General features: G+C 42.2%; 1 protein-coding gene across 2 annotated transcripts in view; it reads right to left on the bottom strand.

Annotated features, from left to right (window-relative positions):
- LOC116036813 (nesprin-2-like) overlaps window positions 1-25,070 on the bottom strand; it is a 135,333-nt gene that overhangs the window by 22,032 nt on the left and 88,231 nt on the right. For both annotated transcript variants that reach the window (XM_031280481.2, XM_035994507.1), the window contains one exon: window positions 2,919-3,081. In XM_031280481.2, coding sequence (XP_031136341.1) covers window positions 2,919-3,081 — 163 coding nt within the window. The remainder of the gene's footprint in view (window positions 1-2,918; window positions 3,082-25,070) is intronic.

Genomic DNA, 25,070 nt, shown 5'->3' with positions numbered 1-25,070 from the left:
AAGAAGCATTATGTCATAAATGTTTATGTTTATGTCATGTCACTCTTATGTAGATACCTTCAAGTAAAGTGTAACCAGCAATTCTTTTAAATTTCAGTTCCATTTATTAGAACTACTGTCCTAGTTGATATGTTGCTGTGACTTTAGCAAATTAACCTATTTCCCCTTCTATCTTTAATTATACACAAACACACAAATCTGATCACGAAGGCAGTGAAGTAGACAACTTACTGTACCTAAAAGTTTAAATCTCATTAATCTTCTCTCTGTGAACCTACCCTCACATCCCTCCTCATCATCTCATACCAGAAACCTTTCTCCTTTCAGTAAAGTAGCAGTACGGCAGGCTGCAAATGGACAAACAGGCTGACGTCCATTTCCTTTCTTTGGACTGCCGGTTGAGGCCAAGCTCGCGGTGCATTTAGCGTCTCTCCCTCCCTCTCTACCCCTCTTCCTGCAGCAGGCTGAGATTTTACTTTGCAGCACATATTACTCTACTCTCCTGTTATTACGCTGTGGATCACTACAGGGTGGCCGGAACATAAAGGCTTTAAAAGCAGGCGTGCATCACTAGTGAGCGAGTGAGGTACTTCCTTCCCTAAAGTCCACTCAAAGTGCCCTGCGGTGTATCCCCTCAAAGTGGGGTCTCTATTCTGCCCCGCGCCATCATAAAGCTTTTTAAGCCTTTAGTTAAGCTCACTAGTTATAGAGGTGTGAGGTCTGAGGAGGCGCTGTTCCATATTTTTTTACCGCCGTCAATTACCATTTGGAAGTTTTCTTTCACTTGTCAAAACGAACAAAATGTATTATTAATCGTCACATACACACAGTACAATGTAGTGAAATTCTATTTCTGCATTTTAACCTATCCTAAGTATTAGGATGCAGTGGACAGCTATACATAGAGCATCCGGGGAGCAACTTGGGGTTCAGTGTCTTGCTCAGGGACACTTTGACATGTGGTCGAATTGAACCGCCAACCTTGAGCCACAAGCCACCCCTTTACATAGAAACATCAGAATGTCTCCTGTTGAGGTTTAATAATTTTAACTTTGTTCCTGAGAGCTCCCTTTTTTCTGTCAGTATGGTTTGGTGAATGGCTCTAAACACAACAAAACCAATGAGCCTCAGTCACTGTGGCACTGGACTCACTTAACATTGTCTACGCATTAACTGAGAAGCACATTTACAAGCAGGGCCCTGGCCGCCTGATGAAAACTTCTCCCACCTTGCTTCTCTATTGAACCGCAGCTGACTTGACTTCCAGTCTTGGTCTTCATCACTAAGACTCTAAACTGAAGAAAGCCTCACCTTTTCCTCTCCATGCAGTTCCGTCTGCGCCATCTTTTGATTTCTGTGAGACTTTGGTCTCAGTTTTTGCCTCTGCTCGATTCACTACTGTACACCACCCTGGCACACATAACTCCTGGCTACCCCATTCCTGGATTCCCAACTTCAGTTTAGAGCTTAGATCGGCCCAAAAAATCAAGCCCGAACCTACCCGAGCCCGAGCATGTTGCGTCCGAGACCGGCCCGGCCCGACACATTAACTGTAATTATGAGCCCGAGCCGATATAAACCCAACACTTTTTTAATACGTGGGCCGTTATAAATGATGTTCTCAACTACAATTCAGAGTTGTTTGAACTGCAGAAATCTGTAATAATGAATGAATAATGCAACAAGGACGAAGCCTGTAAACTGCGCTGTTTGTTTATTCAGAATGGAACGGATCGCAAATGGATCCGAATGAAGAAACGTAAAAAAAAGAAACAATGATGAACAACATATTGTTGTCACTGCCCACGACTTGTTTAAACTGCTTCCATACCTCCGACTTTCCTCCACACTTGCTCAAAGGTAATTCTCCTGTTTTTCTTTTTTTCTTTACATCTTCAAGCTCCATGTTGCACTTAAGATACACAATACAGCACAGCAGGCCCGGTGTGATGCGTGCGAGAGGAGACTCCGCGCATGAAGTGCTGCATTTTGTAACTGCAGCCTAAATTTTGTACACATTTGTTACTTTTATATAGCTTATATATACATATTTATAATATTTCTGATTATGGCATAGCTTTCTCCCCACCCAATTAGGCTAAATAGGTAATGGATAAAAAAAAAAAAAATTGCTTGATCAAGGGTCCGGCCCGGGCCCGGCCGGCCCGAGGATAGTGGCGGAAAATCACGGCCCGAGCCGACACGAGGTCGTGTCGGGCAGGCTTGGGCTCGGGCCGAGAATCTAAACTCTACTTCAGTTCCCCACCTTTTGGATTTAGTTAACTCCCTGCTTAACTCGGGTTTGTAATAGTCTTGCATTGCCAGACTAGCCAGCCAGGAAGCTCCACAACGCTGCGGAGGAAGGTCTGGCTAGTACACACAGCATTCCGGGATAGGAGAGAAACGTGCTCTGGTTTATTGGCATTTCTTTAAACCAATCACAATCATCATGGGCGGTGCTAAGCAACGGGGCCTCTGCAAAATAGCCTCGGGAAGGAACTTGTTTTGGTGGAACATGTATACGTTCAAAGGTTGTTTTATTTGTGCAACAGAAAACTCAGATTGGACAGACAGTCTAGCTAGCTGTCAGGATTTACCCTGCAGAGATCTGAGGAGCAGTTATCCATAGTCCTCATAAATCCATCGGAGTTTTTTATTACAACACAATAATTATTACAACACAAAGAAATCGGAAGGTAACGGACATCTGGCCGAAATGAGGGACATCCGGAGGAATTTCCAGCGGCACCTGAACATCCCGGAAATGAAACGTCCTCGATATAGACTAAGTTTGTAATAAACCTTCCTTCAACTATACTCCTGCCTCCTGTCCCCCCCTGTGTCTAGCGCTTGGGTTTCCTAGCTCCGCCATAACACAAACGTCTCATTAAAACAAGAATCATTCCGTCTTGGCCTACCTGCTGCTCAGCCAGTTTCTTCTGGATCTCGTCGCTGTGGCAGACATTGTAGACCAGCGGCTTGGCCAGCTCTGCCTCGATGCAAGACAGCCAAGTCCGCAGGTTGCTCATGTTCTTATCCAGCTGCTGCACCGTCACCAGCGTCTCCTTTAGCTTCCTAACCCTGCGGAGGGAAAAAATGTCACGTTATGGAAGGTGTCACTGGAGTTTCGCTGGTCAGAGGCGATGAAACCTGAAACTGTTTTATTCCTCTGATCTTCCTGTCTTCTACATAACTAGTTTGAAGAAAAGCCTGGACAAGATCAAACCTGGCAACATATCCTCCTGGGGTGTTACTAGGTCTGGGTACCGAATTCGATACTTTTTAGGCACCGACCAAATTCCCTCTAAAGTATCAAGTATCGAAAAATGCCTTGTCATTCAATACCCAATTTCAATACCTAAGGAGTAAATCTCATCAGTGTCAGTGAGCCCGTACGCATGCAGAATGCTAATAATTAGGGGTCCAAGCCCGAGTCTGTAAGAACGGGCAATAGCAAAGCTATGCCGTTCATACAGCAGGGCTGTAGAACCCTATTGTTTTTCTACTGATTAATCATCATCATCATCATACATTATTTTTAGGGGTCCAAGCCCGAGTCTGTAAGAACGGGCAATAGCAAAGCTATGCCGTTCATACAGCAGGGCTGTAGAACCCTATTGTTTTTCTACTGATTAATCATTATTCTTTTCCATTATTCTTCTCCGCCTAAAACTCCGACTACAGCCTAAACCGTACATGGTGGGGGGTTGGCATTTTCAGGAATGGTCCCAAACTCCGCAAGGACCTCAGGCGCAAAAATAGACCTACTTCCACCATTAAGTGGCGCTATAGCAGAAAAAAACGCGTTTGGCCCTATAACTCCCACACCGTACACCGGACATTCAAAAACCATATATCCACGCGTTCCCTGGATCCAACTGAATCACGTGATATAGGCCACGCCCATTTCCGCCTAAACTTTTATGCGTGAAAAATCGCGATTTATCAAAAACCTACGTTTTCGAACTCCTCCTAGACCGTGCGACCGATCGGCATGAAATTTGGCAGGTAGCATCTACAGATGGGCCCAGAAATAATTTTGATAGGATAAAAATTGCGCATATTACGCACAAACAAATTTGTGTAGCTAACTATGAAAACACCAACTTTGCCATATCTCGGCCAAAATAAATGCCATCAACGCCAAACTTTAGATTATTGTTTAGCATGACCCTCTGAAGGTCCCATTTTACAAAAATTGGCCACTAGGGGGCGCTACAAGTACAAAAAGTTTATATCTCATGAACCGCTAATCAGATTTTTACAAAATGTGATGGGTACCATCTAGGGCCACTCCTGAGGCCAACCCTAGAGTGGGCTACTGAGGGGTCAAAGTGGGCGTGGCCTATGGGACCCACGTCTACATTTACTACTTACACTAACGTGAACAACTTTACATTTACAGGGTAGATAGACAATGGGTGATGGACCACACCTACCAAAAATTACACATGTGGACCACTAGGTGGCGCTATAATGTTTTTTTGCCTTTAACTTCCACATTACACATCGCACATTAGAAAACCATAGATCCACGCGTTCCTTGAATCAAGCTGAATCACATGATATAGGCCACGCCCATTTCCGCTTAAATTTCTTTCCGCAATATCGCGCAATGCGCAAAACCAACTTTTTCGAACTCGTCCTAGGCCGTGCGACGGATCAGCACGAAACCTGGTATGTAGCATCTCCAGATGGACCTGATCAAAAGTTACCCAAGGAATTTTGCTATGTTAAAGTTTGCGCATTTGACGACCAAACGAATTTTCCGAGCTAGCTACCACACACGTATCATATCATATCTCGACCAAATTACATGTTATCAGCAAATAACTTGAGATCATTGTTCAACATCCCACTACGATGCTCTGTACCAAATTTGGCAAAGATCGGCCTTTAGGGGGTGCTATAAGCAACGTTTATTTGTTTTAGCCCATAACTCAATGCATTTGAATGGGGAATTTGCAATTGCAATATCTCTGCCACAGTAAATGCAATCAACACAAAAGTTTTGCTTGTTTGTTCGGCATTCCGCTCTGAGGCTCTGTACCAAATTTGGCGAAGATCGGCCATTAGGGGGCGCTATAATCAATGTAGACCAGTGTTGGCACTTTTACTCAATGTTAATGGGATTTTTGCAATGGAAATGTACCACAGACCTTGCAGCTCACACTTCTCAATAATTGCTGATGTTTGCCTCCTACCCTTACATTTTGGTTTTTACTTTTGTGTGCTCCTCTGGTTTTTTACAATAAACAAACTTCTTAACCCACTTGACAAAGTTGCTAAACCTTCATAGTGGACAAATGCAACTCTTTTCTCTCACTTTTTCAATCCAAAATCAACACCATTCATAGGAGCCGATACCGTGCAATTAAACATTGCAGTTGGTGCTAAGTGGAGAGTCTGTCATAGTGTGATTGATTATGTTGGTGTCATTGATTCTTAATTTCCCACGAAGCACCCACAGAGGAAAACATAAATCGGCGTCTATGACACCATTTGCAACAACGTGACCACCTCCCTTGCTCCTTCAACCACCACACCTGCCTCCTCCCTCCACCCTCTCGGTCACTCTCTCATTTCTCTCTGCTGTCTCCTGCGGTCAGGGGCATTAAGAAGTTTGTGTGTTTTAGAGAATTCTTAAAGGTGGTCTGTATATGCGTGGAGGTGAACTGTTGACCGCTACGTTTGCAACAGCGACGTACCGCAGACGTCGCGGCTCGTGCCTCTCGATATTTATCAACGTTTGCCTCCCCGCCGCTGGGCTTCGGGTTCCGCTTTCGCACGCTTCCCAGGGCGTCGGGGGCGACTGGCGTGGGTGGCTTGGGCCCCGTCATAACTGCTTGCAGTTCTAGTTTTCCATTATTCTTCCGTGCCTAAAACTCCGACTACAGCCTAAACCGTACATGGTAGGGGGTTGTCATTTTCAGTAATGGTCCCAAACTCCGCAAGGACCTCAGGCGCAAAAATAGACCCACTTCCACCACTAGGTGGCGCTATAGCAGAAAAAACGCGTTTGGCCCTATAACTCCCACACTGTACACCTTACATTCAAAAACCATACATCCCCGCGTTCCCTGGATCCAACTGAGTCATGTGATATAGGCCACGCCCATTTCCGCCTAAACTTTTATGCGTGAAAAATCGCGATTTATCAAAAACCTACTTTTTCGAACTCCTCCTAGACCGTGCGACCGATCGGCACGAAATTTGGCATGTAGCATCTCCAGATGGGCCGGACAAAAAGTTAATAAAAAGAATTTTGATAGGATAAAAATTGCGCATATTACGCACAAACAAATTTGTGTAGCTAACTATGAAAACACCAACTTTGCCATATCTCATTAGATTCATGTTTGTTGTGACCCTCTGAAGGTCACCCACCCGTTTTACAAAAATTGGCCACTGGTGGGCGCTACAAGTACAAAAAGTTTATATCTCATGAACCGCTAATCAGATCTTTACAAAATTTGATGGGTACCATCTAGGGCCACTCCTGAGGCCAACCCTAGAGTGGGCTACTGAGGGGTCAAAGTGGGCGTGGCCTATGGGACCCACGTCTACATTTACTACTTACACTAACGTAAACAACTTTACATTTACAGGGTAGATAGACAATGACCACACCTACCAAAAATTACACATGTGGATCACTAGGTGGCGCTATAATGTTTTTTTGCCTTTAACTCCCACATTACACATCGCACATTAGAAAACCTTACATCCACATGTTCCTTGAATCAAGCTGAATCACATGATATAGGCCATGCCCATTTCCGCTTAAATTTTTTTCCGCAATATTGCGCAATACCAACTTTTTCAAACTCGTCCTAGGCCGTGCGACGGATCAGCACGAAACCTGGTATGTAGCATCTCCAGATGGACCTGATCAAAAGTTACCCAAGGAATTTTGCTACGTTAAAGTTTGCGCATTTGACGACCAAACAAATTTTCCTAGCTAGCTACCAGACACGTATCATATCATATCTCGACCAAATTAAATGTTATCAGCAAATAACTTGAGATTATTGTTTATCATCCCACTACGATGCTCTGTACTAAATTTGGCAAAGATCGGCCTTTAGGGGGCGCTATAAGCAACGTTTATTTGTTTTGGCCAATAACTCAATGCTTTTGAATGGGGAATTTGCAATTGCAATATCTCTGCCACAGTAAATGCAATCAACACGAAACTTGTGATGCTAGTTTGGCATGCCGCTCGGAGGCTCTCTACCAAATTTAGCAAAGATCGGCCATTAGGGGGCGCTATAATCGACGTAGACGTGTTTAGGCCCTTATTAGTGTTGTCATTTAAATTATACAATTCGTAAAGAGGAAAAGTTTTTGTAACTTTAGAAAGATGCTGGTGTTCTCAAAATTCTGATTGTTCCTGAATGCAACAAAATGGTTTTGTGATGGGACAGGTTTCAAATCTCACATACAACATATTTGATTTTTATAAAGTGTAAAAAAAAAAAAAAAACAGTTTACATCAGGGGTCATCAACTACATTTTTCCAAGGGCCAGAATTTTTCTAAGCAGACACTCTGGAGGTCGGACTTTCAATTAAAGAAAATAAAAATGAATTTATACCAAATATGCCTATTCTTTTTTTTTATTTATTATTTTGTCTGTTTTGGTCTTATAATACCTCCATAGTTTTACCGCTCCAGCACAGAGTTTGGTTTGTTCAGCCAGCCGAAGAATTTGTCCAAATTTCAAGATTCCTGGCAAACTAAGATAAACAGTTAGACTACAAACCGACAGCTTTTGTTTTAGCGTGTTTGTAAAAATGCGCTATTTGCAGATTGAAATATCGCTTTCTACATGTTTATGCCTGTCTATACAGGTGAGTGCATTGATAAGTATTGACTTTTTACTCACAAAGGTTTTATTGTAGCCTACTTACAGTAATTCTTATATACAGTCTATGGCAGCCACTGACCAAGCGGTGAGAACGGGTCAAATTCATTTTCTAGTTTCTGATATGAAGACGAGACGTGTGTGTGACTCAAACATCTCACATTTACCAGCAAAATATACAGTGAAAGACCGTCCTGCCAACCTGTATACATTTTAACATCAATGTACGCTGTAACCTTTTTTCACTCGGAAGTCAGCGGCTGCTGTTTCAATCTGTCGGCTCTCTGCAGCAGGCGGGGCTGCTCCGTTTCCCCCGCGACTGACGTGCACACACACACAAACACACACACACACACACACACACACACACACACACAAACACACGCACAGACACACACACACACAGACACACACACACACACAATCACACACAAACATACACGGTGGATGCAGGAAAAAACGCAGATGAGACCTGCAGGATGACCTAAATTGAGGACAGCTACACTCGTTATTTTTATTAAGTGCAATGATAAGTTAAAGTCCAATAAGTACTTTATTAAACCGTATGAATGTGTGTCCCAGGCCAGGATAGGAAATTAACTAACAATGTAAAGATCAACAAGCCAATGACAATGACAGATATGTTCATATTTGATTAATTCAATAAATTATTATTTTGTCTTAAATCCACCAGCCATTTTCATATTTTACCAACATTTGCAGCATCCTGAGCCTTTGGACTGGATTGCTAAGAGAACCTGATAAATATGATAACCTGATGTTTTTTAAATATGTCATTAGTTACTTAGCTGTTTTAAATGAAGTGGTTAAGTAGTGTATTGTTTACTTACTGTATATAGCATACATGTTTGTCAAAGTTATGAATTAGAAAACAAAAATATATTGTAATGTGATATATTAAATATAAAATAGACAAGAATATCAGTAACTGTAATTGTTTCCAACTACGCAGTTATCCTGCTGCAGCTGATATTGAGGGATATTTAAAAACACAACTAAAAACTATAGTTATAAACATGATAGAGAAATCATAGGGAAGGAAAAAATTGTATAATGGTAATGAAGCTTTACTAAAATGCTCCACATCATCAATGTTGTAAAGAAAACTGCTGTTTTCAAAAAAAAAATTAATGTGACACAAATGATCTACTGGGATGTAGAGCATGTCCAAGATGAAACGATACCGCTGAGATAGGAAGTTATCTGAAAATTAAAATGTCGGAGCTTTAATATCATCTCTTGACATATAACACCCTGCAAAGTAAAGCAGCTTCTTCATCAACGGGATCATCGACACAAGGAAATGCCATGTTTTTAGAAAAAAAAACGTTTTATAGTCTGCCTAACATGGTTAATAAACCAACACAATGTTTTTTATTCATGCTGATAACAAACTGGTCTAAAATGCGCCTGATACAGACTGACTGAATGAATGAGGAAATGAGAGACTGTTGTGTCAGAGGGAGGAGACTGAGAGAAACTCAAGGTTTCTTGAAGAAAACCTTCTCCAGACCAGGTTAGGTTCACAGCCTCAGTTACCATAGTAACTGACTCTGAGGTGAAGTTACCATAGTAACGGTCTCTGAGGTGAAGTTACCTCTCTTTCTGAAACAGAAAACCCAGAGTTTCCCTCATCTCAGGGTTAACTAACTCAGAGTTTTCACTAAACTTGCTTTCTGAAACGGGGCCCAGGTGTGATATTCGGATGTACCAATCCTATGCAGGTGTTGTTACACGTGGTCTGCCGCTGCGAGGATGACCAGCTGTGCTTCCTGTCTCCCTGTAGCACTGTCTTAGGCGTCTCACAGTAAGGACATGGCAATGTATTGTTAATTGTGGGTAGTGTAGTTTTTTCCCATAAGATCGCGGGAGAGTTATGTTTTTTTTTTAAACTAGGTTGAGCCACATGTCTCAGCTTACTACAGAAAAAATCCAGAAGCCAAAAGACTCAAAAATATATGAATTTTTTTCTACATATATGTCTGTGCGTTTTTCTGATTTCCATTTGAAAAGTGCAAAGAAAAAAGCCAATAAAGTACAAAATAAAACACTTCTCAAATACACAAACACACCCACATCCATCATACACATACTTGAAATAACTATATACATAAATATATAGAAATAAGTAATTATACATTGCACATGATTATATGAGGCCCTGTTTTTGCTTTGACACAGCTCCAGCCATTACAGGGTTAAAATTTCAAGGGCAAATGTGGTCTCTATCAACTTGTCTGCTCATTGGCTAAAAATGTAGACGGGTCTTATAGCATTTAAATCTAACTGGTCCGAGCAAATGTCGCTCGAGTACACGTGGTGCTCACATCGCGTCAGAGGAGTCTTCAGCTTTCTTATTGGTGTATCACAGGCAAACCTGCACCGATTGGCTTATACCAGATCTCTATGGAAACCTTAGAAGTCAGAGAATGCAGTGACGCGAGTTGCTAGGAGCCTCAGGAGAGACGCGAGGAAGCAATAAAAATGCGGAAATGAAAAACAGTTTAGCGATTTCCCGTTGTGATTCGGCCAGAAACGTCAAGATTGTGAGGCGAACAGCTCGTTTTGGATATAATGGCTTGAATATTCCATTTCCTTGGACTCTTGGGGATTTAAGAAAAAAAAGTTTTGGGCAAAAAATCCCTGCAGTGGCTAAAGGGACAAGGAAACAGGTATGGATGCACTACACACGGGCTGCGCTGTATTATTTAATTTTCTATAACTTTGTAGCAGTTGTGTAACTGCTATAAATCATCTTATGCTTTGTGTGTGGGCTTAATGGAATACTGAGAGTCTAAGCTTTCAATTGGTGTGTCGCATGGCTGTATATTTTGAAGATTTAGCTAATGCTTTAAAGTTAAAAAAAAACGTTTATGAATGGAGGTTACAGTGACGCCACAGCCACAAGCTGTACCGTAGATGGCACAGTGAACGTTAAGAGGTTTAAAATCGTTACTACAAAAATCAATCGTGTTTTCTGTCCCGGAAATGGAATTACGTCACGACCGTGATGTTCTTGGCTTCGCCTTTGAGCGATACTCACTGTTGAAACACGACGGTAGTGTACAGACGTGGGTTTTGAGATCTACAGTATTTCTCGGTTACAGTGGATTTTTTTCACAGAACTACAGAGCTTTTCTATAAGTTTAACTACTTGTCTTACTAAGGTAAGTTTACTTTTAATTGTAAATGCGTTGGTGTTACCGGACTTGAACGTTACCTAGTTAACATGAGGTCCATTGTTGCCTCTTATCACGCTAGCGTTAGCTAGCTAGCTATAGCATGTTTTAATTTGGTTCCTTTTGTATATGTTAAAGCGTAACTCTCGCCAAAATGCAACCTAGGGTCTTTTTGTGAATTTATCCGAGTCAAACTTTCGTTTAAAAGCATATTTAGGACGGAATTTTTAAGATTTACCGTATCTTCATTTTTGGGCCTTTTGAATGGGAGTGCTAGGGGCACTTTTATGCTAGCCTCAAAATAGCTATTTTTAAAACACTAAGAAGGCTCGACACAACATGAGACTTTCACCAGGGGCTCTACACCTTAACCAAAGCATTGACAACATTGGTTGTGTACCCAGAGTTTAGCTACTAAAAAAGGTTTTCAGCAACTCACGTTAGCAGTTGTTTACACTATCCGCCATTTTCCCAGTCAAAAATCTCCGATCTGCGAATGAACGGACGTGTGTGTGTGTGTGTGTGTGTGTGTGTGTGTGTGTGTGTGTGTGTGTGTGTGTTTACACTATCCGCCATTTTCCCAGTCAAAAATCTCCGATCTGCGAATGAACGGACTTTTTTTTTTGTGTGTGTGTGTGTCGTCATGTGTAGCTGTATGTGTGTGGCTGTGTTGCTATATGTACAGTATCTCACAAAAGTGAGTACACCTCTCACATTTTAGTAAATATTTCATTATATCTTTTAATGGGACAACACTGAAGAAATTACACTTTGCTACAATGTAAAGTATGAATACTTGTATAACAGAGTAAATGTGCTGTCACCTCAAAATAACTCAACACAGCCATTAATGTCTAAACCGCTGGCAAAACCTAGAGATTGGCATGGTTTTATTTCAGTTAGCCTAATAGCTGTTTGATTTGCATTGAGAGATGATTTTATGGAAAGTACCTCATGCCAATCTCTAGGTATGGTGAAGGGTATGTGATGATGTGGGGCTATTTTAATTCCAAAGGCCAAGGGAACTTTATCAGGATGCATAGTATCCTGGATCCATGAAATAACTGGCGTTTCAAAATAAAAGTCTGCCTGTCTCTATGGGAATTTAACATAGGGGTGTCCTCACTTTAGTTGCCAGCGGTTTAGACATTAATGGCTGTGTTGAGTTATTTTGAGGGGACAGCACATTTACACTGTTAAACAAGCTGTACACTTCATACTTTACATTGGAGCAAAGTGTAATTTCTTCAGTGTTGTCCCATTAAAAGATATATTATGAAATATTTACTCAAATGTGAGGGGTGTACTCACTTTTGTGAGTTACTGTAGCCAGGGGTGGGGAATTTACTTCCACAAAGGCTCAGGATGCTGCAAATGTTGGTATAATATGGAAATGGCTGGTGGATTTAAGACAAAATAATAATAACTTATTGAATTAATCGTGTGTCCTCAGCCATTAGACAGGTGTGTGTGTGTGTAGCTGTCTGGCTGCGGTACATTGCTGTTGCAAATGTAGTGGTTAACAGTTCATCTCCATGCATACACCGACTACCTTTAACAATTCTTTACAATTAACAAACTTCTTAACCCCCCTCCTCCACCCTCTCAGTCACTCTCTCATTTTTCTCTGCTGTCACACACACACACAGACACATACAGAATTTTGGATGCTGATGTGATTTGTCTAACAGAAACATGGTTGCAACACGGTGCATCACAGACTAATATTGACATGCCAGGATGAACATTTTATCACAAGGCTAGATCTCTAAACTGCCACATTCTGCAACCAATCACAAATGACGACTTGCTGCTAAAACAGTCAACCTACAGTGATGTTTTGAAATGGAGACACACATAACGCAGGCTACAAATTTGACCTTTGACCCTTTTTAGGAAGTTACTGTATTCTGCCTTAGCATTGACAACAAAATGACAATCGGTCATACCAAGGCAAAAGACCTTAACTTCTATTTTATAGCACAATGTTATGATAACAATGATAACTTTTACTTAAAAATGGCTTCACATTTATCAACATCATATGAAAATGATATATCAATACATTTTTTCTGTATTTCATACTCATACTAGTACCACACAGGCGCATGAGTCGCATGATTGATTCACACACTCCAAAATCAACACCATTCATAGGCACCGATACCGTGCAATTACACATTGCAGTTGGTGCTAAGTGGAGCGTCTGTCATAGTGTGATTGGTTATGTCGGTGGGATTGATTCTTAATTTCCCACGAAGCACCCACGGAGGAAAACATAAATCGGCGCCTATGACGCCGTTTGCAACAACGTGACCACCTCTCCTGCTCCTTCAACCACCACACCTGCCTCCCCCCTCCACCCTCTCGGTAACTCTCTCATTTCTCTCTGCTGTCTCCTGCGGTCAGGGGGGTTAAGAAGTTTGTTTGTTATAGAGCATTCTTTAAGGTGGTCCGTATATGCGTGGAGGTGAACTGTTGACCGCTACGTTTGCAACGGCGACGTATGGCAGACGTCGCGGCTCGCGGCTCTCGATATTTAGCGACGTTTGCCTCCCCGCCGCCCGGCTTCGCGCTCCCCCGGGGCGTCGGGGGCGACTGCCGTGGGTGGCTTGGGCCCCGTCATAACTGCTTGCAGTTCTAGTGTTTGTGATTGTTTCCTCAATTTTCATCTTTCCTGCAGGTTCCTGAGGGTTAACTAGCAATTTGTGCATTTTTTTTCTTTAAAGCTATAGTGAGTAGTTTCTGTCTCCCCCATGAGGAATTCTAAGTAATGACAACAAAACTGTCGCGTCCACATGATACAAGCCATACGTGATCGCGCACGCACCCCCACCCCTCCTCCACGCAGTTGCTAGTATGCAAGGAGAACACGGAGGATTGAAAAAATATGATGGACTCTTCAGAAGAGGTAATTATCTTCACTCAAGTTTCTGCACGCGAAAGTTACCGGACAACACAATCTTCTGAACATAGCTATACTGAGAAATACAGAGAGAGTTTTGTGGAGCTGGTAGTCTTAATTAGCTTTGTAGCAACTAATTTGGCAATGGCTTGAATGTAACAGACGTTTATTAATATCAAAAAGTTATGCATTAAAGCTTTGAAACTATAGTGTGTAGTTTCTGTCATCCCCATGAGGAATTCTAAGTAATGACAACACTGTCCACATGGCGCAAGGTTTCGGTGATCGCACCCCCACTCTCCTCCATGCGCTTGCTAGTAGCTTAACCCGTCAAATCAAGGACACTTGGACACATCTTGTAATTTTAATGGCTTCTTTGTCCCCAAAGTTTATAGTTTTATATCATAACAGAAGTTATCTCAGGACACTTTACAGATATAGTAGGTCCAGACCACACTCTATAATTTACAAAGACCCAACAATTATCTCTCAATGTTTCTTAGCAGTGACGTAAAACGCATCACTTGAGCTTTAGCGCGCAAATGTCGCCGGACTACACTATTTTGTAAACATAGTCATAGAGAGAACAGAGAGTGTTCTGTGGAGCTGATAGGTGTAATTAGCTTTGTATCAACTCATTTGGCAATTTCTTGAATGTAACGGACATTCAATAATATAAAATAGTTCTAGTTCTAGCACTATAGTTTTAACATTGTGGAGATTAACTCATTTTTTTGTCTCTTACACTGACAGGGGATATTTAAAATGTTTCTCATTGTCAACATACTTCCCATGAAAACACTAATGTATCCACTAACACGTATTGTGTGTGTATCAGAGCGTGATATATCTTCTTCCTCTGTGCCATAGAGCTCCATTGTTGTCCAAAAACTATTAAAACCACATCAATAGAACTGAAATTGAAAAGAAGCCACTTTCCCAGTTCAAACACATCTGATGCGCTGTCTGTCTGATGTGAGAGGAAAATAATCAGAGTGGGGACACTTTGAGATGCAGTGTGAACACATCCTCACGTCATGGTGCAGAAATGTCGAGCGTGGCCGTCCACAGTGACAAACCCACCCATCACCCTGCCATTGTTAGCACTACGCCGCAGATTAGCACTGGGGCAGCTCGGCACAGTGTGTGGGAAGTGCTGCTATCATTCTCACATATGACACAACAGGAGCCATTACAGGCTGACCTACATCTGACTGAGAGACTGCATTCCAGTTCAGCTCTCAGGTCAGTGAACTACAAACAAGCACAATGACCGGTGAGAGCCATCCACCAAAATCCACCTCTGAGTATTTAGTGTGTAAAGAATTCAGACGTGTGTGTGTGTGTGTGTGTGTGTGTGTGTGTGTGTGTGTGTGTGAGTGATTGAGACTGCACTCGAGACACACCCAGAGTTCAGTGTGTCATTGCCCTTAAACAAGGTTATGTCACTCTAATTGTGACACTGGTGCACTGTTGTGTGTTCTATAAATATTAATTAGTACAAAGGTGGAAATCACACTGACAATGACATTTATAGCAGTGGAGGAAGCTTTTCTCAGCCCACCTAATATTTGATTTTCTAACACCTCGAGATGGAAAAACTTTTTCGTTTTCTCTGAAGTTCAACTGGAAGAGCAAAGAAAGGTTGCCTGGGAACTGGACAAACCTATTATTTTTAATAATATTATTATTAGCAAATTAAGTGTCTACTCTGCTCTCCAGTTAAAATTGTCCATCTCAATTTCAGCTTTCTACAAACCAACTTCTTTTTCATCTTTTTAAAATGCTTTTTAGAGATAATAAAATAGGTTTTCAGGGGATTTTCTGAGCCTCTTGTAAAGGAGCATACTGTATCTTTCTATAGTTTATTCCGAAAATAAAAAAAAATCCCCAACCTAAGAGAAACAACCGAGTTTGACAGGACAGTGATATTAAGGTCAGTGCATCTCGCGGTACAGGAAGCAGCAGGTTGTGCAGAAAGACTGCGCCTCAAACGAACACATAACAATATTTTCACAGTTTAATGGTGATGTTCTATCAATATTAGCATAAAATAACATCCCCATTAGCTGCCGCCTAGACGACCAGCTGGTGTGTGTGTGTGTGTGTGTGTGTGTGTGTGTGTGTGTGTGTGTGTCTGTGTCCGTGTGCACGTTTGATGCTAGTTCAGATACTCAAGGAATCCAGTGTCCATGTAAGCCAGCACAGCAGAATGATGCAACAAAGCAGCAACAACAAGCTGTCATCCAACCGTCGCTTAGCTGCGTTATGCTTTACTTTCTGGCCACACTGAAAAATGTAGGGGGACGTTCTTGATCTATTTTTGTTTGTGTTTGCATGCAGGTGTCAGCCCTGCTCACAGTTGCATGTATCTACAGTATGTGAGGACGTGGCAGTGAGTGGAGGGGCGAGAGCATCAGTGACATATTAAAGCATGCTGCTGCGATCATAGAAGGACATGTATCGGCTCTTTGCGTCCACACACACACACCCCTGCTGTCCAAGCAGCCACCTAAATACTGACACACACAAGACAGTTCGAGCTGGTGGTTCAATTGAATTTGCTCTGCATGCGTCTGCCTGTCTACATGCCTACACCGACAAAGCCCAGCCCATGCCCCTTTGCTACGGCTCTCTGTGTCTCCCTCGCCTCCTCCTCCTTTTTTATCACAACAAAACAGCCGATCTGCTCCCATATGCCCCGCTGGCCTCCTCAGCCTCATGCTGGCCGGATGCGCCGGGGCACAATGAGGGCGAAAGCTACTTACGGGCTGCTGAGGAGACTACTCCATGGTGATGGCTCGTCCGCTAGCAAGAACTCCCCCCCCCCCCATCCCTCCTCTGCAGTCCGCCTGTCTCCTCCCCTCTCTCCAAACATCTGGATGCAGTAACAGGTTCACTCAAGGACACACAGGATCTCCTTTGGAAAATAACTACAACCAGCAATTATTTTCATTATCGATTCCACATCATTCTCCCCTTTTTTCCTGTCTTTTTTAAATATACACAGGGTTTAACAATAAGGGGTTGCCCAATGACCCGGGGCAAGTAAAAAGCCACTTAGTACAAATTTATTATAACAACCCACAAAAAAAGGGGTACAATAATTTTTTCTGATTATCAATGTATCATAAATTACATTATACAGGATTGGAACCTGCTTACAGTTCCACATTGATTTCCAGGTCTTTTAATAAACAATCCTACGCTATCAGTGCTGTTAAAGTGTTTGCATTAAACATTGCTCATTTGCAGTTATTGTAGATTTAGAAACTAAAAAAATACAAATGTTCCAACTCGTAGTGGAAATAACGGGACCTAAAAATGTATGAGGTCAAAGAAATTATAGATAGAAACTAATAAAAAACTTATAACTGGCCCCATATTTGTATAGGGGCCTGTCAAAATTTACTTCGGGCCAGGAGAATCTTTTTTCACTTGCCCATGTTGAAACCTGATACAGATTTATTTTTTTGTTCTATCAGATAGTCAGTGAATTAGACAGTTTAAACAAGTGAGTGTGATGAATGTTATGTGTTTAAAAAGACAAAAATCCTAGAAATAAAGCTTTGAAAGTGTGCGCAAGTCTCTCTGTGGGTCTATTTATATACATGTTTGGATTAACAACTCAGCAGGACCAAAGATCGTCTTCGAGGCACTTAAGAGTCGAAAAAGTACATATTTAGGCTGGAAACAAACCATCTGTAAAACTGTAATAGCACTTATCCTGTAACAACAAACAGCACCAACAAGCAGGAACAAAAAAAAAAAACAGAAGCCCATTAAAGTTAGTCCAGGTTACAGGTGCAGCTGTCGACCGCTGTTACTGTTATTGGATCCGACCTCAGACGGTAGCGCCAACAGGGCTGAAGCTGCTGACACAGACAGACCCAGCGGGGAACGTCAGTGTGGAAACCCTCCATCTGCCACTTTCTTCCATTTCAAATAAAGCAGCCCTGGGATTCAGTGCACTAAGGGCAAGTAATGCATCACAGGACTGAATGATAAGAGCGACAACAGGTGGAGAAGGAGGAGGAATGACACAAATACACAGAAAGAAAACCATAAATCTAAAGCCCCTTTCACACACGGATAACATAACATTGCTCGCTTCACCTATCTGTTACAGTAAAGGCGTTATTCACACATGAGCTACAATGACCACCTGATATTTGGCACCTGGTGTGAGGGACAGAGCAGTTGCACATCTGACAAAACAGCACGTGTTGAAGAATAATAATATCAGCGTGGCCGGGTTGGCTCAGTGGGTAGAGCAGGCACACATATACTGAGAGGTTTATGCCTCGACGCAGTGGTCCAGGGTTTGAATCCGACCTGTGACGATTTCCTGCATGTCTTCCCCCTCTCTCTCCCCTTTCTCACCTAGTTGTGCTGTCAAATAAAGGCAGAAAAGCCCAAAAAATAATCTTAAAAAAAAAAGAAAAATAATAATATCAAGGAGGAGTGTTTGGACAAAGGATAAGGACACTCACCACTAGGCCTCCAACTGATGATTATATTTATATCGATAATTCCACTGATTATTTTCTAGATTAATTGATTAATCAAAAATAGTAAAAAAATATCCATCTCAGTTTCTCAAAGTCCAAGGTGATGTCTTTAAATGTCATGTTTTGTCCAAAACCCAAAGATCTTCATCTTCATACTTGAGAGGCTGATATGAAGATGTTGCCAATTCTGACCTAGTTTGCCATGCTGTAAAAGTTACTCGGGCGCCAAAACATTTGTGTAACAAGCTGCGTGTCTGAAAGTGGCTTCAGAATGCAGTTATGTTGGAAGCTTTATACCTAAACATCTGCATGTCATGTGATGAATAAAATATCCTTCAGTCCTGATAGAAGTGTCAGTCATCTCATCAAAATGCTCAAATCTCGAATTCATCTTATTTGCCATCTCTCTCACACACACACACACACACACACACACACACACACACACACACACACACACACACACACACGCAAACTCCCAGGCAAAAACATTTTTCATCTCACAATCCCGTGTTCAGACTTAACAAATCACTGTGTTTATCGAGCCAAGCCAGCAACATGGGAAGTGCGCCATCTTCACCATGACGACAAGATCTACAAGCACTTGGGAAGAAAGTGAGCACTGTGTTGTCTATATGTCGGCATTAAACTGCCAAACAACATGACACTAAACAAAATGGAAACGCTCCACTTGAAAAGTAACGACTCGACAAGCTGCAGTTTAGAAACAAAAACCCACTGTGTGACAATGAAGGCAGGGCGTTTGCTGGACCAGGTGCGAGGAGTGGGGAAATTGTTTTTTTTTAAGACAAACATATGCCTCGCGTACGTCTTATTCAGACAAAGAGGGAGAGAGGATGGTGGCCCGTCGGCACAAAGGCTCGTGTCAGCAGACGGCAGCTGCTGTGGCGGGTGACGGAGCACCCAGTTTGTTTTGGGGGACAAAGGCGAGCGGCCGACCAGTGCCAACACATCTAATCCTTCTGCAAGTCAAACCTCAGCAGTCATCTGCCGTAACTTAGTTTGGAGAGATGCAGACAAAGGCTGAGGGACGGACATCACTGACTCTGAATCAGCTTCAACTCCATTGGTGCTTATCAAAACGTGTGACACAGTACTGCAGGACTCTGGCAATGAAACATTAACGAAAACACTGACTCACTTCACGCCTGTGAAGTAAGCTTCTTCTCTTCATGTTGTACAGATGAGGAATATGATGGAAACAAATTGTGAAATGGAGAGGGGTTAAGAATGAAAGACTTTACTAGTTTAATGATAGTCAGACAGATCATTTTAAAGCCCATGTTGCAGGGTTTATTTTCTAATGAATTTGTGCAATTTGCTTGTTGGTAATAAACATTTAAACTGTTACCCAACAACATCAAATACAATGGATATCACAAAACGGAATAAAATACGAAAAAGTAGTACTATTTTACAGCGGTTTGCAATGATTCTCTTTTCCCCCACAATGCATTGCATTACGTCACGTTGGGGAGACGACAGACGAAAGCCCCATCTCTGTTCACTGTCTATGGGCTCGTCTGTGCCACTGGTGTTGCAAAATATGGCTTTTGGCCTCGACCGAGTCCATGTGTCTTTATTATGGGTATAATAATATTGGAGGGAAAGTGAAACACAGCTTGGACGGGGATGCTGTTCGGCTTTTCACAAGTTTAGACAGCTAGCTACGCCGACGTTTGCTAACGTTAGCGCAACAGCGTTAGCCTAGACTGCTAGCTAGGTAAATATTACGACTGCCTTCGGAGTTTCCTATATCTGCGTCCACGTTTTCAACATAAGACATGTTGCGTTAGTGCTCCTTTTGTACCATAATTTTATTGAATGAAATGTTAAGCTTTGCTCCTACGAGATGGGTGGGTTTTTGTTAGCTACATACAAAACTAACTGGCTATAGTTAGCCTGTATGCTAGCAGAATTAGCTAACGTTGCATAACCAGCCAGCAACTTCGGCAATCAGCAGTAGTTTCGGTAAGCTAACCACGACAGTATTGTCGCCCACAATCAACCTCTGCTGCTAAAAGCAGTGATGTTTGAAATAGAGACGCTTGTGGATGTGTTAGCTGTCGTGGTTAGCTCGCCGGAACTACTGCCGAAGCTGCTGGCTGGCTACGCAACATTAGCTAATTCCGCTAGCACAGGCTAACTATAGCCAGTTAACTTTGTGTGTAACGTAGCTAACAAAAACCCACCCATCTCGTAGGAGCGAAGCTTACCATTTCATTCAATACAATTATGGTACAAAAGGAGCACTAACGCCACATGTCTTATGTTGCAGTCGTAATATTTACCTAGCCGTCTAGGCTAACGCTGTTGCGCTAACGTTAGCAAAACGTCGGCGTAGCTTTAGCTAGCTGTCTAAACTTGTGAAAAGCCGAACAGCATCCCCATCCAAGTAATAAATAAACACTAGGCAAATATGTTGTTACTGGAGCTAGTAGCGTCCATCAAAACGTGAGATATCTAATCGAAAATGTGTTTACAACGTCGGGGGATTTCACAGGTGGGACTGACTGGCAAGTTAGCCCATAGCTAACATGATGCCTTCTATTTCTAGATCTAGCTAGATTACCAGTACTTATCTGAACTAACGACATGATCACTGTCACTAAATATAAAGAAAACATTGACTTTCACTCGGTGCTATTCACTGACAGTAAAAACACCTCTTCCACCTCTTCCTCATCCCAGTCAGTCACCATAGTTCTAGTACTAGGCTGAGGCACGTCTCCCCAACGTGACGTCATCACCGAATTGCGTTAAAAAACCCACTAAACGACTAAAATGGTAAAAACTGGCCTTTAACACTATTTGGTGACATTTTTAACAATATACATATGTTGAGTGCCCTATGTACCCATTAATCAACAGTGGTGGTTAACCTGCAACATGGGCTTTAAGAGGATGGAAGAATGAAGGGGTGCCGTCAATCCCCCCAAAAAATGTTAATCACAAAAAAAGTAATGAGAGACTTTAAGTAGTGAAATGTTTAGGGAGGGTTTGTTTAAAACTTTATGAATTAACTTCCATGCAGACTGAGACCTTCTGTCTTATTTGTGTCTCACTAAATCAGCCATACACACAGTCCTGTCCAACTTCTATCTGTGGACATATTAGTATACACAAAAAACAGCGTAATGCGTTGTTATAAACTGACATTGCTAACAATGGCTAACCTGGCTGGAGCTAATAAAAACAATGAAAATCCAACTTGTAAATGGAACGCATTCAACTCGGGTGTCACATTATTCCCAGCTTCGGCTTCCGAGTTCCGAGGTAAATGGAATGCTCTATGACCAGCTTCTTGCAGTGCATGTTGAATTGGCTCAGAGAGTTGGGGTGTGTCCTCTCTCAGCGTGCAGAGCCTGGCTGGATTAGATTACTGGGGGTTAATGAGGACTGGAGCCCACTGATCCACCCAAAGCTACTATTAGTCCTGTCTTTAGTATTTTAAAGCTGGTCATCATAAATGAATAGCTAGGCCAGTGTTAAACACTGAATAATCTAATTTCATCCTTTATGTGCACCTAAAACTGCTCTGATGGTTTTGTGGTGAACATGGACGTGATAATGGAGAAATGGTTCCCTGATCGTGTGAAGACTCGTTTTTCCCCCTCCGGTCCACAGTAGATCCTGAGCCTCAAATCCCACAATGGGTTTTGGCTCTCAGGATGATTATTATAATATGATACATGTTACATATATTCAGTGAAGTGCTAATACGTTACAACAGTACACACTTTGATCTGAGACTGTTTTTCTTGGTCTGGGCCCCTTAGTTCCAATGAAGAGACACCTTAATGCTGCAGCATGCAATGATATTTAAGAGATAGTGTGCTTTCAACTTTGTGTCAACATTTTGGGGATGTCCCTTTCCTGTTTTCATCTTGACAATGGCCCCCCTGTTCCCAATGCCAGCTCCACAACCACTCCACAACAGTGTATTTCACAAATAGTTGTGGAAGAACTTGACTGGCCTGCACAGAGCTCTGACCTTAAACCCATCCAACACCTTCTGGAGTAACTGAAACGCAGACAGAAACGGGCCATTTCGTTGCTGTGGTATTTTATAATCTAAATCAACAGTATGACAAATGCACATTCCATTACAGACACGAGGCTCGTGCCTCAGCAGCGACTCATTAACAGGCTTAGCCTCGTTATGCTGGACAGTCCCTGAGGGGACAGTGTGTGTGTGTGTGTGTGTGTGTGTGTGTGTGTGTGTGTGTGTGTGTGTGTGTGTGTGTGTGTGTGTGTGTGTGTGGGGGGCAAAATCCACTATTGTGTGTACACTCTGGTCCCCCTTCTAATGATTAAGATGGAGGGCACATCTCTGTACTAACAACCTGTCAGACATGACGTCTCTCTTGATAACTCTTTAATAAGTCTAGTAGTCCCGACTCAGGCCGTGTCCACTGTAAGTAGGATATTGTGAAATCATTCTTTGCTCTCAGTTTGAGGCTTCCATCCACAATAAAGGTGGTATTATATGGGTCCGAGTTCACCAGAACAATCTTTTTGAGCGGTGTGGTACTCATTATTTCGAGAGAACCCTTCTGAAAACGTCAGTTCACAGGTAGTTACGTACACTGATGTTTTTTGGAAATGTCCATGGAAGTTACTTTAATAACAGTTTTTCTACTATAGATATAAATATATATTGCAGATAAAACAATTTGTGAGGCATGCAGATGCATGGCTTGTGAAAGGAACTACTTCATCATGCACTGCTACACATTCAGAAATAACTGTCTTGGAGTTAAGTTTTCAAATCACTGTCTCTTTGTCTCTTTATGTGTGAACGCACCACAACTGTAGCTGAATGTGTTATCATTCATGCCAAATTATTAAGATGAGCTTCACGCTAAAATGTGGGAGAGATACAGAGCCTGATGGGAGACCACGGTCACTAAACAGTCACCATATGGCAGATCTAAGTCAGTCATTCCCATGGAGGATAAGTCACCTCCACCCCCCACCCTGGCTGATTTAACCCATCTGGCTCCAAGAAAGCAGCCCACTGTCGATCGGCTTGACTTAGTTTTTGACTCAGTTTGCTCTGATTTAATGTGGATTTCATGAATTTTACGTCTACTAAACATGGAGTCCTTTACGGTCACCAAAAAGGCAACTATCAGGAGCAGTCATCAGTTTAAACTCACTGTCCTGTTTGCCAGAGATAGAGCACTAATTGTTGTGCACTCCACAACCCTGCATCCATTGTGCTGCACAGCAAGGACACGGCTATGATAACAATAATGACTGTGCTATTTGATAATGAGAAAGCCAAGTTACTAAGAGAGTACTCAGGATCAACTGAAGTACATTGCCAGGATAAGCCTGACAAGCTGGACATGCGGCATCCGGCTTTGCCCCTTCACAACAACATTTGGATCGTGCAATAAGGCAGGCTTGCTTGGTTTTGGTTCTTTCGGAAATGATTGTAAAGATTTTAAATGTTTACGACATTTACTCTCTAACTGGGACGTTTTGGGACCAATTAGTGGGATTGCTGTGGACGTTTAACCATGTATCCAGCTAATTTAAATAGCTCACCTTACTGTATTGTAAAACAGTGTTTTCTTTTGTAGGGTGCAAATATTACACCAAAACATTTCCTTCCCAAGACTATTTTGCAGAGCCACCGCCGCACTGCCCAAGATGATTGTAGTAAGTAAACCCTCCGCTAATGCATGATACTTGTTTCTAAAATCAACTTTGTTAAGGGGTGAAAAGACCACATAATTTTCCAAACTAAAGCAGAAGATTCATATTAGGGCATCAGTTAAACAGAGAGGCCAAAATTCAAACAGGAGCACTTAAAGTCCAAGTCTGCGACACTTTGGTGGGTCATGCCATATTTTCCTGCTCCCTAACACTAATAAAACATAGCCATGATCCAAACAGCAATTTCCAGAACTTTCCAGACCCAGCAATCCAACAATCACACCTGTTTTGGCCAGGTGTTTGGAGGAGTGACACTGAGCAGGGTTGGCACTTCTCTTCTCAAGTACTACTACTTTAAAAATACTTTGTCACTTTTCCATGTGTACAACAAACAAAATGCATGCCTTCCAGGAGAGACTTGTCCGAAAGTATGCAGCTAGGAGAAAGACAGGGCTAACAGCTTTTCAGCCCTTTTGCTTTCAGGTGTGGTCAGAAAACTTGGTTTGAGTCAAACAGCAGGACATTTGATTAAAATAAACAAAATGGGACCAACTCCATTTATTCACCACAGTGGATCAGCCAATGGGTTCATCTCACTCTCAGTGTTTATGTGCATGTTAGGGGTGGTACGGTTCATGAAAAAACATCCGAACCGCTCGGTTCGCATGTCTCAGTTCGAAGCGTGTGTGTGTCGCATGGTTCGTCAGTACACTGTTAATGTGCACTAACCACTTACTGCTGTAGTGCCCACTTTCGATACCTATGTTAAAACACTTACTGGAAACGACGAGGGGGATGAGCGTGACGAACACAACACATGGCAGCTGATTGGACGAACGCTTCACGTGGTTCTTGCTGCTCCTGAATTTCAAAACAGACTCTAATGGCGTCTCGTTCTGA

The sequence above is a fragment of the Sander lucioperca genome, chromosome 18 (assembly GCF_008315115.2).
Source record: "Sander lucioperca isolate FBNREF2018 chromosome 18, SLUC_FBN_1.2, whole genome shotgun sequence".
Lineage (NCBI taxonomy): Eukaryota > Metazoa > Chordata > Actinopteri > Perciformes > Percidae > Sander > Sander lucioperca.
Note: the sequence above shows the minus strand (reverse complement) of the source record. Positions and strands in the feature narration are given on the sequence as shown.